The 13,624-nt window shown below is 50.5% G+C and overlaps 1 protein-coding gene across 1 annotated transcript; it reads right to left on the bottom strand.

The window, feature by feature from the left end:
- Positions 1–1,142: 1,142 nt before the first annotated feature.
- Batf3 (basic leucine zipper ATF-like transcription factor 3) lies at positions 1,143–12,706 on the bottom strand. The gene is made up of 3 exons (XM_051186640.1): positions 12,540–12,706; positions 10,337–10,441; positions 1,143–1,623 (listed from the first exon to the last, which is right to left on the bottom strand). The coding sequence occupies exons 1-3, from the start codon at positions 12,606–12,608 to the stop codon at positions 1,441–1,443; spliced, it is 357 nt and encodes a 118-aa protein (XP_051042597.1). The 5' UTR covers positions 12,609–12,706; the 3' UTR covers positions 1,143–1,440.
- Between the last annotated feature and the right edge of the window lie 918 nt (positions 12,707–13,624).

Here is a 13,624-nt window from a genome sequence, read left to right as displayed (position 1 = left end):
TTTTTCTTCTTTCATTTTTCTTCTTTAGCATCCACACAACAAAGTCCTTTCCTTTCTGTCCCCACTTCTTGTTCCCTTTATAGGATGGTTGCACCTAGCCTGGTGGTGGTGGTGCATGCCTTTACTCCCAGCACTGAGAGGCAGAAGCAGGTGGATCTGTGAGTTTGAGGCCACCCTGGTCTACAGAGTGAGTACTAGGACAGCCAGGGCTACACAGAGAAGCCCTGTCTGGAAAAGCAAAACGAACAAACAAACAAGACTCCACCTTCCACAATGCTGAAGGGCCAAGGGAAATGTAAGAGCATGGCGACTGCTCCCCTGGGGCCTTTCCCACAGCTTTCCTTGGCATTGCTCCAGCATTTCTACAAGGAGAGTTGGTACTTGGGAGGGGGCAGTCTGTCCACTGACCCTGTCCTGACAGACTGTGCAAGCTGAGCAGTCGGGAGGCCCATCCAGGAAAGAAAATTCTCAGGGCTGGAGAGACGGCCCAGCAGTGAAAGCGCTGCTGCTCTTGCAGAGGACCCAAGTTTAGTCCCTGACTCACATGGCACATGGTGGCTCACAACAGCCTGAACCTCCAGTTCCAGGGGATCCAACACCTTCTTCTGACCTCTGAGGACTCCTGCTATTAATGCATGTGCACAGACATGCATTCAGACATACACATAAAATAAAAGCAATTATTTTTTTTTTTTTGAAAAGAAGGAAATGAAAAAATGCCATCAGTGGGGAGTAATCCTAGTACTTAAAAGGCTACAGCAGGGGAATTTCTGAGTTCCAAGCCAGCCTGTGCTACAGAGTAAGATCTTGTCTCAAAAAAATAAAAACCATAACAAAAATTCTGCAGCTGAAATGAGGTGCGCTGGGTCAGATAGAAGGCTGGGTAAAACGTAAGACAGGTGTGAGTCACAGCCAGCTCACCCACTGGGTCAAAACTGGGTCAAAAACGTATTGGAAGCCTCGGTGGCAAAAGAAATCCCACTGTCTTATGCTCTGCCATAGGCAAGGGTACCCTTCCCTGTCTGCTATGCATGTGGCCATCGGAGAGAGGAACAGGAGAGGGACCTGCCTGCAGCAGGATGACCTTCCCAGAGCAAGAACTCTGTGTGTTCCCCATCACAAGAAGTTGGACAAAGGAACTGGGGTCACTATCTTTATTATCCAAATTCTAGAGGGAAGGTCCTGCCTAAGGACAGGACCAGCTAGCTGCCAAAGTGGGTGCGGAGTGACTCCTGCGGGCAGCTCTTACGGGCTGCTTTCTGGACCCACTGCTCTAGGGTGTGAGGACAGGTGCCCCAGAGTGCATGTTAAGCCCGGGCTGGCCCCAGAGCTCCTAGGAGGGGCACAGCCACAGGTACTCCTGGACACAGGTGTGTACTAAAACTCTTGGGTGTGCAGACCAAGGTTCTGAGCTGGACAAAAGAGGGATGAGCTGTGGTGTCATCGTGGCAGGCAGCTGGCCACAGGGTCTGGCCGAACCTGCACAAAGTTCATATGGCACAGTAGCAGCGGGCACATCTTCTCGTGCTCCTTGAGAGCCTCACTCAGGTGTCGCAGCTCCTCCTTCAGCTTTGAAATCTCCCTGCGCAGCCCGGCATTCTCCTGTTCCAGGCACTCATACTCCTGTCCAAGAGAGAGGAAAGGTAGGGGTGTGTGAGGAGGTGCAGGACAGTGATCCCAGCACTTGGGAAGTAGAGGCTGGAGGATCAAGAATTCAAGGACAGCCTGGGCTACAGGAGACTCTTCCCTTTTGTTTTATTTTGAAACAGGGTTTTACTATGTATCCCAGGCTAGCCTGGTGCTCACTGTGTCTTAAGCTAGCTTCAAGTTTGTCATGTTCCTGTCCACCTTCCATGTCCTAGGGTTTCAGATGTGCACCATGGTGTTTGGTCACTTTGGTGTTTACTGACTTCTGAGCTCTGTCTCCCCACAAGAATGAAATGGTCCTAACAGCACAACTTCCCTTTTTGAATCAACACTACTGGAATATCATGAAACGTGTCTATATGAAGTGTCTGTAATGCAGGGACTTGTGACAGACATGTATGCATACCTGTGTTGATATACAGAGCATCAGCTCCCATCTCCATCACTCCAAAGTGGTCCCTCCTACCATTTGCATCAGATCACATCCCCGACACTGACCTGCTTTTTGAAGGTCTCTGGTGGGCTCATGGCCACCCCAATACCAAGAACAGTTCTTGGAGCAGCATGCCTTGGCTGCATTAATAAATGCATGGCTGCATGCTGTCCCTTTCAGCATTCTTCTGCTATGTCTACTGTATCAGGGCGAAGAGGCTCAGAACTGAAAGGGATCAAAGAGCTTCTTGTCTCCCCCAAACTGTGGAGGAACTTCTCATATGCAGAGCTAGCTCACACATCCATCTTGGGCTGGGCACCCCTCCTTCAAGGGACAGTCCTTGCCATTTCTGCAATACTCTATTCTCTTTGTAGTGATCAAAAACTCCTCCACATCCCTCCATTGAGTTGGGCTCAACTTAATGGAGCCACACAGGACAAACTCAGTACTTTGCAACCTCAGTTCTTAAAATGATGGGTGACACACTCATCCCTCCCCCTTAGATGTTCTCTGAGCCCAAATGTCTTGAGTCCTCTGAGTTCCTTGTGAAGGACTGCTAGCCCCTCTGCCCTCCTGGCCACCACCCCTGGCACACATCTCAAGTTGCCAGACTCACTGAGACGTTATTCTCGGAATGCAGTGTGCAGGGGGCTGATGCCTGGATCGTCCTCCTTCATGCTGGACCTAAGTCACAGGAGACTTCCCTGAGTGTGCAGAAAGCCGAGCTCCAAGTGCAGGAGCTGCTGTCACCACTCGAGTGACTATCAGAGCCTGAAGGCAGGGCTTCCCTGGACCACTGAATCACACTCTGTTCATTTTGAATGTCCACGGAGCCATCTCATGGATACATGCTGTCACACAACTTTATGTTATCTGGGAACTTCTTCCTCTTAATCCAGGCCATAGCCCCCAGCTCACCATCAGTGGGAATCTCAGGGCTGAGGTGTCTTTCAGTCTTGCTGAGCCATCATTTCCACTCATGTCTAGCTTGACTCAACCACACTGGGCACTTGCTGTGCTGAGGGCCCCGCCTCATTTTCCATCACACCTTCTCAATTATTAATCATTTTTAATAAACATCAGCTAAGAGGTCTGGCCTTAGAGCCCCCAAGACACACGCATCCTCAGCTCGGCCTGTGTGGCTCCCCTCATCCCGACAGCTTTCCTTTTCTTTGTGAACTTAGCATGAGCTCACCACCTCCAGGAAGGCTCCCCTGGGATCACAGCACGTGCAGGTCTCACATTCCTCATTCTGAGTTCCATTCAGACGTACACTGTTGGACCTCATTTACATTAAGTAATGTCTCTCCCTGAAGACCAGAGTTGCCAAGCCTCAGGAACTTCAGCTACGCTCTTCTGAACTAGCTTGTGTGGTCCAACCTGTGTGCCAGCAACCACTCAGCCATGTTGTCAGTCTCCTCCCATCTCTAGAAATCTTTCTCCTTTTCGGGGCCCCAAGAGGGACTGCAGGCAGAGGCCATCTCAGGAACGGTCTCTTCAGGGCAGCAGCCTCTGCCTCCTCCTTCCTGTAGGCTATCCTGGGTCAGTATGGCTTCACCAGGGTGGTGGCCGTCCTTGCAGACACCTCTAGTCCCTGTGACCTCTAACCTCTAGCCAGCTGGAGTCCTGACATCCAGATCTGTTGCCCAGCAGCTGTGCATAATACAGATGGCAGAAACAAGTAGTTTCAATGAGCTACTTCGCTGGGTTTTCAGTTTTCATCGGATTCCATACTCGGGACCACCTTTCTGTAGTTCCTGAGTCTGCAGCAAGATGCCAGGAACTTCTGAGCTTTGTCTCTGGACTCAGCAGGGAGCCTAAGCCTGACTCCACCTGAGGTGCTGCTGTTTCCCCAGACCTGCTCTGAAAGTTGCCAGAGTCCTCTGGCAAAGGCCCTGCACCTGCCACCACCCACAGGGGGGTCTGGTCCCAGAAAGCACCACCACCCCTGCCTAGTCTCTTTCCACACACGAGCATTGTGCAAAATGATGGATTTCATCACCACGTGTGCCGCGCACTTTGTTCCACCCCATCTTCTCCTGTGACCCAAGCCTCTCCACCGGTCCCTTCCTGTCACCCACAGGGACTTTCTTTCCTGGGATTTAAGTTTTATTCTTAAGTCGGCTGAGGGACTTTTACTGATCTGGTGGAATGGGAGGGAAAAATAAAAAAGAGAAGCAGTAAAAACAAACAGGAGGGACTAATCCCTGGAAGGAGAGGCGGAGGCCACCCAACACCGAGTAGCAGCAAAGAGCAAAGAATGTAACCATCTCTCAGTGATGAGAGAGGACTAAACCTAGACAAAATAAATAACAAATAAATAAACAAGCAAGAGGGACTATAGCTCAGTGGTGGAGCATTTGACTGCAGATCAAGAAGTCACTGGTTCAAGCCCACCGGTGACATGTCAAAACACCCTCTGCTGTGCTTGCTAGTTCAAGTGCCCAGGGAATTGGGAGCATCAGAGCTCCCTGCTACCCCAACCCTCCCATTATCTAAGTCACACTCTCAAAGCAGGGACTTCAAACATGGGTGGGGGAACTACTACAAATATCAGGTAAGCCTCAAAACTCAAGCTGCTTGAGCTGTGAATACATTCAGCTTTCTTAGAGTTCATGAAATCCAGAGTTCAGTACCCTGTAATCCTAACGCTCAGGAGTCAGGAGGATCAGAAGTTCAAGGCCAACCTCAGTCTGATGCCAGTCTGGGGTACACAAGCCCTGTCTCAGAATAACTGGGTGGGAGACTTTGATTCCTGCAGGTACCTTCTGACTCCACACATATGCCATGGCACATACACACTCAAGTGTACACAATAGACAAACTAAGATGTAATAAGACAGTGGTCCTCACACAGAACATCTGAGGACGAGTTGCTGATGAGTGCTCGGTGGTCTTCCATCCAGGAGGCAAAGCCTGGGATCATGCTCAAAATCATTCAGGGTCCAGCCCAACCCCTATCCACATCCAGTTGTTCTGGGGTTGAGGTTGAGAGGTCTTTTGGGGGTCTCTAGGGCCAGAGTCATTTGAGGCAGAGGACAAAAATGAGGATGAACAGAATAAGTGACATGATGGACAGGAGCAAGCAGAGACCTCAGGACATGGCCACACAGAGGACCCATTTCACAAGCGAGACAGCTAAGCTCTGAGAGGCCCAGAGGCCTGGGACCCCGTCCCCAGTGTCAAGGCCAACCCCAACACTCATGCATCACCAATTTTGCCTTCTTTTGTCAATGTGGGCCTGGATTTCCCCACAGTCACTATTAGAGTTGAGATTTCAGGACTCTACAGTTGGTCTGTCCTACGCCTTAAATAAAGAGGGTTCCCATTTGAAAAAAGTGCCACCAGCAAGAGCCGTACGAATTAGTGTCACAGTTTCTAGACTGTGTGTGCTGTCATCAGTTCTGAACATGTGACACTTAACCCCATGACCACACTCACCACAATCACACTGCCCAAGCCATATGCCCGTTTGTGACATTTAAGGCCCCTAAGGCTGGCATTGTTCCCACCCTTGTCTGACTCAGAATTCTTTCTTGGTCTGACGTCTTTGGGTGCCTGGTCAAATCTGACCCACTTGTAAGCCAGCTTTCAGCGTGGCACAGGCGCCCTGAGGCTTCATCGAGGTTCCCATCTGGGAATGTAGACTCAGCATAATGCTGCCCAGACAGAAATGCAGATTCAAGTGCCACAAGAAGTGTCAACACTGAACACTGAGGGTCAGGGACACTTTTTTTGTCACAACTATCAGCAACCATAACCTTGAGGAAAACTCCTAGGATCCCCCAGTTTGGCCCAGAGGAGGAAAGGGAAGTAGCCAAGAAATTCACAAACGTGAGAGGACAAGGCATCTTGGTGTCAGGTACACCTGGCATGAGTGAGGGGCACAGGAGAAATAGATGACCGTTGTGAACAGTCTTTTTGTGGCATTCAAAGAAGAAAAGCACACCAGAGCCCCGGTGACATTCAGGGTTCTACTCTGTACTTTGGGACTGAGAGAGGAGAGAATAAGGATGCACCCAGGCCATGGGCCATGCCCCACATAGAATCAGTCAGGCTCAATTACCAGGTGGCTGTTTCATGAGCCCACAGCTGGCTTCTCACCAGGTGTGAAATTTCCAGAATGGTGTCCTTTCCTCGACCTAAATGTACCCTGGGAGACCCAGGTTCCCTGAGTTTTCCAAAATGATCTACAGTGATGTGCTAAGTGCCTGCACGCCATTCACTGGGTCTCAGTGACAATACTATTTACCTCCAGGATGCACAGTAAGTAAAGCAATGTCCTACCCAGCAAAAAAGCACAGATTACCATAGCTATAGCATCCTATGGAAGGCTGTAAGGGGGTGACCATGAAGGGATTTCCCACAGGGTGTCTTTGGGTCCATAGCTGACAGTCTTTTATTTTCACTTTCCTAAGACAGTTTCTTGCTTGCTCATATCCCCTGTGACCAGTGACCCTTCAGAGTAACTAATGAGGAAGAGTCCATGAACATATGCAGCCACTGTCCTGACCTATTGACAGCATCTCTCAACAACGCTGGCCTTGCAGAGGTGATGTATAGGGTGGCATTCCTCACCTGTGTGTCTAGTCCCAGTGAAGAAGAGAATGACAAATCCTCCCCCGAAGGGACTGGCGTCAGATCAATCTGTCCTGTCCTGAGGAGGGCACAGCTGCCAGGCCACAGACGCTGGGCTAAAGAACATCTCAGGGCCCTGTTCAAGGGCATGTCACCCCTGGCTTTACAAGGGACAAGGCAGGCGTAGCAGCACCACTCCTAAGTCCCTGGTTCATTTGGTTATCAAGGTCAGCTATGACACACACAGAATGAACGTGCCCTTTGCATGCCTTTCCTGGCACTTATAAGGGCATTTGCTACCTTCTGTGGCAGGAAAAACACTGACCCCTAAAGACGTTCATGCCTAATCTTTGGGACTTATGAACAGGGGCCTTATTTAACCAAAGGGGCTTTGCTGGTGAGAGCAAATTGTGGGGAGTGATCGCCCAAGCAGGTCCAATAGCATCAGGGGAGAGGAGGAGGTTTAACATGGGACAATGTTGCTTTGAAGATGGAAGACCACAAGCCAAGGGACATGGAACTCCCTAGACGTTGACAAAAGCAAGGAAGTGGGTTTCTCACAAGCGCGCAGAAGGAACACAGCTGTCGACATCTTCACTGTAGCACAGTGGGATGCATTCTGGACGGCTCACTGCCAGCACTGGAGGGCAATGAATTTGCTGGATTTCACTACAGGAAATGAATCCTATGCTTCCTAAAGACACACATGAGGTCTCTCCTGTCTGTGACTCCACAGCAACACTGCATCCAAGGAAGTGCTTGGTAAGCATCTTTGGATTTACTGTGTTGCCTTATCTCAGATACTTGGTCACCTCTTCACATACTGTCACTCAGGACTTACAAATGGCAATAAACCTGATTTGGGCTGAAAGCTTCTTGAGGGGAGGGACCTGGCTGTCCAGCGAGCACACATGGTCTGAATACAGGGCTAGGCACTAATGGTTTCCGGAAAAGGCTACTTGGCAACACAGACCCTTAGGACTGTAGGACCTAAGAACCACGATCTTATGTACAAGAGGGAAGGATGGAGGCAAAGGACATCGCCAGTCTTCTGTGGAAGTTTTCAGATCTCATGAAGACGGGGTGGGGGGGACACACACCTTCCATGAAGCCTGTCTGGAGACCCTGACCTTCAGGTTTCAGCCTTCCTGCTTGCAGCTAAGACTCTGACACTTGCAGTGTATGCCATGCTGTGTGTTTCTATCCGTGAGTCTGCTGCCTGGAGTGTGTGCATTCTAAACGTGTTCCAGTTGTAGTGAGGGAGTTTCCAGGAATTCTTTCTTCTCTCCTAACAACTGAATATCTGAGCTGTGGAAGCCCTGACCAGCTTTGGGAATGGCGAGAGTGGGAGGGGCCACTGCACAGCAGGAGTGAGCTTCACTAAACCTTAACTCTGCACACCAGCCGTGCACAGCTAGGAGTGGAAACAACACCCACCTTCGCCAGTCCCCTAGGAGTGGAAACAACACCCACCTTCGCCAGTCCCGAAGAGGAGCAGCTCCCAGTCCTGGCTTTGGGACTGTGTATGTTTACACAACCATGGGGTTAGATAAATGGCAGTGCTATGGCTGGCCTGAAAACTTGGTCCCCAAACAGCAGTACTGGGAGGGAGAACCTTGGGGAGATGAATCACAGATGCTATGCCCTCACGGTGGTTGGGCTACAATTGTGAGTGGCTGTTTACAGAAGCAAGTTCTCTGATTTGTTTGCTATCTGGCCTTCATGCCCTCCACTCTATGACCACATACTACAAAGCCCCCACTAGGTGCAGAGCACAAAGCCCTCACTAGGTGCCTTGCAGACACCAAGTAGATATGGTATTGTATTTTGAGACTTCTAAGCCAATAGTCTCTTCTTTATCAATGACCCAATCTGTGGTATTCAGCAATAGAGAAAACAGACTAGATACAGGCTCCTGGTGTGAGAGATAAGCAAGGTGGTTAAGTTAAGCTCCATGAGCTACCATGTGGAGGTAGTGTGAAGAGAAAGTCTCGGTGAAGAGACCACATTCTGCCAAGAAAGTGCATGCAAGGAGCTTGCCGCAGAGCCGGGGGATGAAGCAGAAGTGACTGAGCCCTAGGCCTGCCTGTGAGCAATGCTTGGAATGTTAATACAGATGGAAGGACAAGTTAGTAGAGAAACGCGCCACCCCAAGAGGAGAAAGCAGTGGAACATCAAACCTTAATCAACACCAACATTTAAGAAAACTACAGATGCTAAAGCTGGCGGCGCACACCTTTAAGCCCAGCAGTCGGGAAGCAAAGGGAGGCCTACAGATTGAGTTCCAAGACAGCCGGGGCTACTCAAAGAAACCCTGTTTTGAAAAACTAAAAAAAAAAAAAAAAAAAAAAAAAGTGTGGGAGGGGGAAGCAGACAGAAAGTGGGGGGGGGGGGGGAGGTGGGAGAGAGTGGTGGCACACGCCTGTCGTCACAGTACTGTGGGCAGGCTGAGGCAGGACGGAGACTCTATAGGCTCCATAGCAAGACTCTCAAAAACAAACTATACCAAAACAACAAAACCAAAAACCAGAGGTAGAACAATTTGACACAGTTTGGCACTGGAGCAGTAGCTGAGAGTTTACGTTTAATCCACAGGCACCAGGCAGAGAGGGAGGAGCTAAAGGGGAAAGGTGTGGGCTTTTGAAACCTCAATGCCCACTCCCAGTGACACACCTCCTCCAACGAGGCCACACCTCCTAAACCCTTCCCAAATGGTCTCAGCAATTTCCATACTGAGCATCTACGGTATGAGCCAATAGGGGCCATTTTCATTCAAACCATACACGTAGGATGAGGCAAGAATTTGAAAAAGGAATTAAAAGCACAAAGAGCCATTTCGTTTAGCTTTTCCAGTTTTTATTTTCAATTGAGAGAGGGTTTCATGTAGCCTAGGCTGAACCCCAAACTTGCTGTGTAGCCAAAAATGGTTTTGAACTCCTTCCTGATCAGCACAAGTGCTACCTCACCCAGCTTCTTTTGTTTATTTATTTGTATATATATTTATTTTATTTTTTGAGTTAAGGTTCACTATAAAGCTCTAATTTGCCTGGAACTCACTCTGTAGACCAGGCTAGCTTTGAACTCACTCTGTAGAACAGGCTGGTTTCAAACTCTGCCTCTGCCTCTTGAATGCTGGTATTAAAGGTATGTATTATCACTCCCAGTAGTGTGTGTGTGGTAAGGACTCATGTAGCCGAGGCTGACTTTAACCTTCTGACTGTCTGCCTCTACACCTGAGTGCTGGGATTACATGCCTGACTTATGTGGGGTTCAGACTAAAACCCAGGACATCTTTGTGCATACCAGGCAAGCACTCTACTGAACAGCTCCCCGAGCACATTAACTTTTACCATTATTATTGTAATTTCTTGAGACAGTCTTTCTATAGGTCAAACTAGCCTCAAACTGGGTATCCTCCTGCCTCCACAGGTATATGCCTCCACACTCAGCTTTTGTTTGATTCTTTAGTGAGAGAAAATGCAATGTGGGAAGCACCCAGAGGCTGGGGTTGAAGGGAAGAGGCCCGTGAATAAAGAAGCAAACAAGTAGGCTGGAAAGACCCAGCATAATCATATGTGTAGAACTGTGATGAGCATGATGATGTCATCATCCCTGGCCCCCTCCCCAGGGCACAGGATGGCTGTCCCTGTGGCTGTCCTGCCCTGACCACAGTCTCACCTCATGGAGCTTGTCAGCTTTCTGTGTCTGCTTCTTCCGGCTTCTCTGAGCAGCAACCCGATTTTTCTCTCTCCTCCGAACCTTCCTGTCATCATCCTCAGGGCTCTGGGGATGACATGTGGCAAAGACACAAGCTCAGTCCTCTCAGATTTGCTCACTGAACTCCACTGTTTCATCTGTTACCATGGATGGTACCCCCTGTAACTCTAGTGGGCTGCTGCTGGTCCTTTTAAAGGGGCACCCAATCTGTCCTGGGGCTCTGCTTTTTGCTAATCTCCACCCCCCATCCTGAGAAATATACAGTGAGATTTTAAAATGAGGAATATGGGGCCTGGGTGCAGCCCAGTAGTGTCACGTTTGTGTGGGATATGTGAGGCCCTGCGTTCCATACCCAGTACCACAAAAAAAACAAAAATACCAAGAGACAGGAATAAGAAACTCAGGTTAGGGAAGTTCTCCAGGTATCATGGCCAGCATGGGGTGAGCGGGAAGTGGAACTCAGGTCTGCTGGTCTCCAAACCAACGTTCACAAACCTCTACCCCACAGGGCGTTTGCCTGGAAGAGCTGTAGGTTCACAGCTCATCTGGGAGTGGGAAAGGCCAGGGTATCTGCTCTCTGGAACTTATTGTGCACAGTCTTTATATTACCACACACTGGCAACTCCTTTTGAAACTGTGCAGACCATAATCATGCATTTATTACTAATTGCAGCCACAAAATTCTACCAGTGCATGGAATGCCAATGAGGACATGCTCACTTGAACAATGCTTGGCTGACATTTTCTTTCAGAGGTCGGGGTTATTCCAAATGCAAATCTGTGATGTATTCTGAAAGTCCTTAACCAAATATCCAAAAATTCTTCATGAAGTGGGCAGGCAGAAAAATACACCTACCATGATGAAAACTTATTCGTGGAAAAGGTTTGCTTTCTAGAAATGCATTAGGAGGAAAAAATATTCTTCAAGATTAAGTCCAAAAGGCATCTAGAAGAGTCGGGAACTTAGTGATAGGCTCAGGGTTAACCCTCAGCATAGGTAAGAATAGAAAGTTTGCACTACAAGGGGAGTGGGATGGAGACACGGTTCAGGAGAACAGAAGGGTGCCAAAATGTGGCTTCTAGAAGTAGTCTTGGTTTTTGTTTGTTTGTTTTTTTTTTAAACAGAATTTCATGTAATCCAGGCTGTCCCTGAACAATCCCCTTCCCTCTGCTCTGGGATTATAGGCCTGCATCACTACACCCAGCAATCCAAAGAGCCTTGATAAACATCCAGGTGGAGAGGCCGTATAAATGACTGAACTTCTGCACCACACCCTCACAGATCCTACTATACACACAATTCACCCATCTTTCCAGTGTATGTATTAACTTGTTATACTCAGAACTCCATTAGTCCTCCTTAGGTGTCCCCAACGGTGGTCAGTCTCAGCTGCTGAGGCTGGCCTGAGATGCACAGATTTTGACCTCTTTATTCTCCAAAGCCAACATGTCTCAGCGCAAGGGACAGTATGCCTCCTGTCCTCAGGATCTGTCCCTGCAGATCACACCTGCCCACTCGGCAGAAATCTTGCATGGAGACACAAATAATCTGTGCAGAAACCCTCAGGGTTCAACTTATAGATAGGGAAACTGAGGCTCGAAGAGGCGAAGCAAATGGAACAAGGCTCCTTCATCTATGTGGCTCAGACTTCGGAGTCAGCCCAGGACACTATATCTCAAGCATATAATTGGGAATGGGGGACTAAGATAAGACCAGCTAGTTGCTTTAGCCAAGAAGGGTTCCCCAGCTGTTTCAGCTTCTTGCGATGCAGCTGTGAAAGTTGGGGACAGCAGAAGGGACTGATCAGATGGGGGCGAGGAGTTTCCACCCGCGCTGGGGGGTGGAGTCTACCCACTAGAGGCACAACCCCACAATAGCAGGCATACGGTCCCCATGCTGACCTTAGCCGGGTGGGTTGGATGCAGGGACGAACCGCCCCTTTGGGCTGAATTCACAGTATCGTGAGCTCCTGCACTCTCACTCCAGCGCTGACACTGGGCAAGGACGCAGTGGCCCCGGCAACGCTCAGACCCACGTGTCGGGCGCTGGAGTGGGAATGGACTGCATTCTTCTCAGGTGCCCGAGGCGCTCGACTGGAGCGCACGTCGAGCTGTGCCTTGAACCTCCACTCCCCTCCCCGCATCCGGCCCCAGTGTCCACTACCTGCGGCTGGTTTCCAGGCGCTGCCACACTCCTCTGCAGGACGCTGCCCGCCGGGGGCCCTTGAGACATGCCGCGCGCTCACCACACGGGGCGCCCTGAACGCGGGGTTCTGCTACCCGCGCTCCGCCCGCATCCCCGCACCTGCCGCCCCGCCCCGCTCCGCTGCTTCCCGCTCTCCCGGCTCCGGGCGCCCGCCTCCCCACCCCGCGCGTCCCGTCCCCGCCCCCTGCTCCCACCCCGCCCCCGCTTCCTCCTCTCCCCGCCCTCTCGCCGCACCTCGGGGTCCAAGATCCCACCCAAGTCGCTGTTTTCCGTTAGGGGCCCTGTGCTTAGTGGAAGTCACGTGGCAGCCTCGAAGCCCACCCACGGGAGGAGACGCCGGGTGGGTGGGGACGGAATGCTGGCACGGCACAGCCATTGGGGTCCTCCAGCCACTCACTCTTAAGGAGTTCGTTGGAGAGGCTTGGGTGGGTGGCTTCCCTGTCCCAGCACAGGTCACCAGCGATGGGGGAGGGAGGGGACTTTCTTCCCGAGGCCGCACCTGGACCACTCTCACTCTCTCTGTGGCCCAGAGGCGCCAGGGGACTAGGACCGCTACTGAGTCCCTTGGCATTGCGGGGACATCAGGCACCCTAGGGCTTCTGTACTGGGGCGTCGTCCAGTCCAGTAGGAGGGAGGGGGCGGGGTGACTCCGAGGGTGAATTCTGATGCGGGGGAGGGGCAAGAGGAGGTTGTGAGCAGAAGCAGAAACCACGAAAGGCGACCCAAGAATGTTTCTGCCATGCTACACGTCGGTCCATCGTCACTCATTCTGGGATCTGGGCAGACCATGCTAAGGTTCCATGAACCAGCTACTTTTGCTTCTTCAAGATTAAGATGGCACCTGGCTAAGGACTAAGACATGGTTGCTATGTTCTTGCCCGACCATGTAGAGGCATAGTGCGTCCCTCTTCACCTGGCAGTTTTAAAATTGCGAAGTCAAGATGACTGTGCCCAGAAAAAAAAAAAAAAAACAAACTAGCGATTGCAGGTTTGTGGTCTGCGCATGGAGGGGGGGGGGAACCAAACAAGAGGGGCCTTCCTGG

This window comes from Phodopus roborovskii, unplaced genomic scaffold (genome assembly GCF_943737965.1).
Source record: "Phodopus roborovskii unplaced genomic scaffold, PHOROB, whole genome shotgun sequence".
NCBI lineage: Eukaryota > Metazoa > Chordata > Mammalia > Rodentia > Cricetidae > Phodopus > Phodopus roborovskii.
This window is presented reverse-complemented; position numbering and strand designations above follow the sequence as displayed.

What these genes read in the sequence shown, in the direction of transcription:
- Batf3 (XM_051186640.1), bottom strand. Translation starts at nt 12,608, where the DNA reads ATGTCTCAAGGGCCCCCGGCGGGCAGCGTCCTGCAGAGGAGTGTGGCA. An exon ending in CGCCTGGAAACCAGCCGCAG is followed by an intron (nt 10,442 to 12,539) that starts GTAGTGGACACT and finishes TGTCATCCCCAG; the next exon opens with AGCCCTGAGGATGATGACAG. An exon ending in AAGCTGACAAGCTCCATGAG is followed by an intron (nt 1,624 to 10,336) that starts GTGAGACTGTGG and finishes TCTCTTGGACAG; the next exon opens with GAGTATGAGTGCCTGGAACA.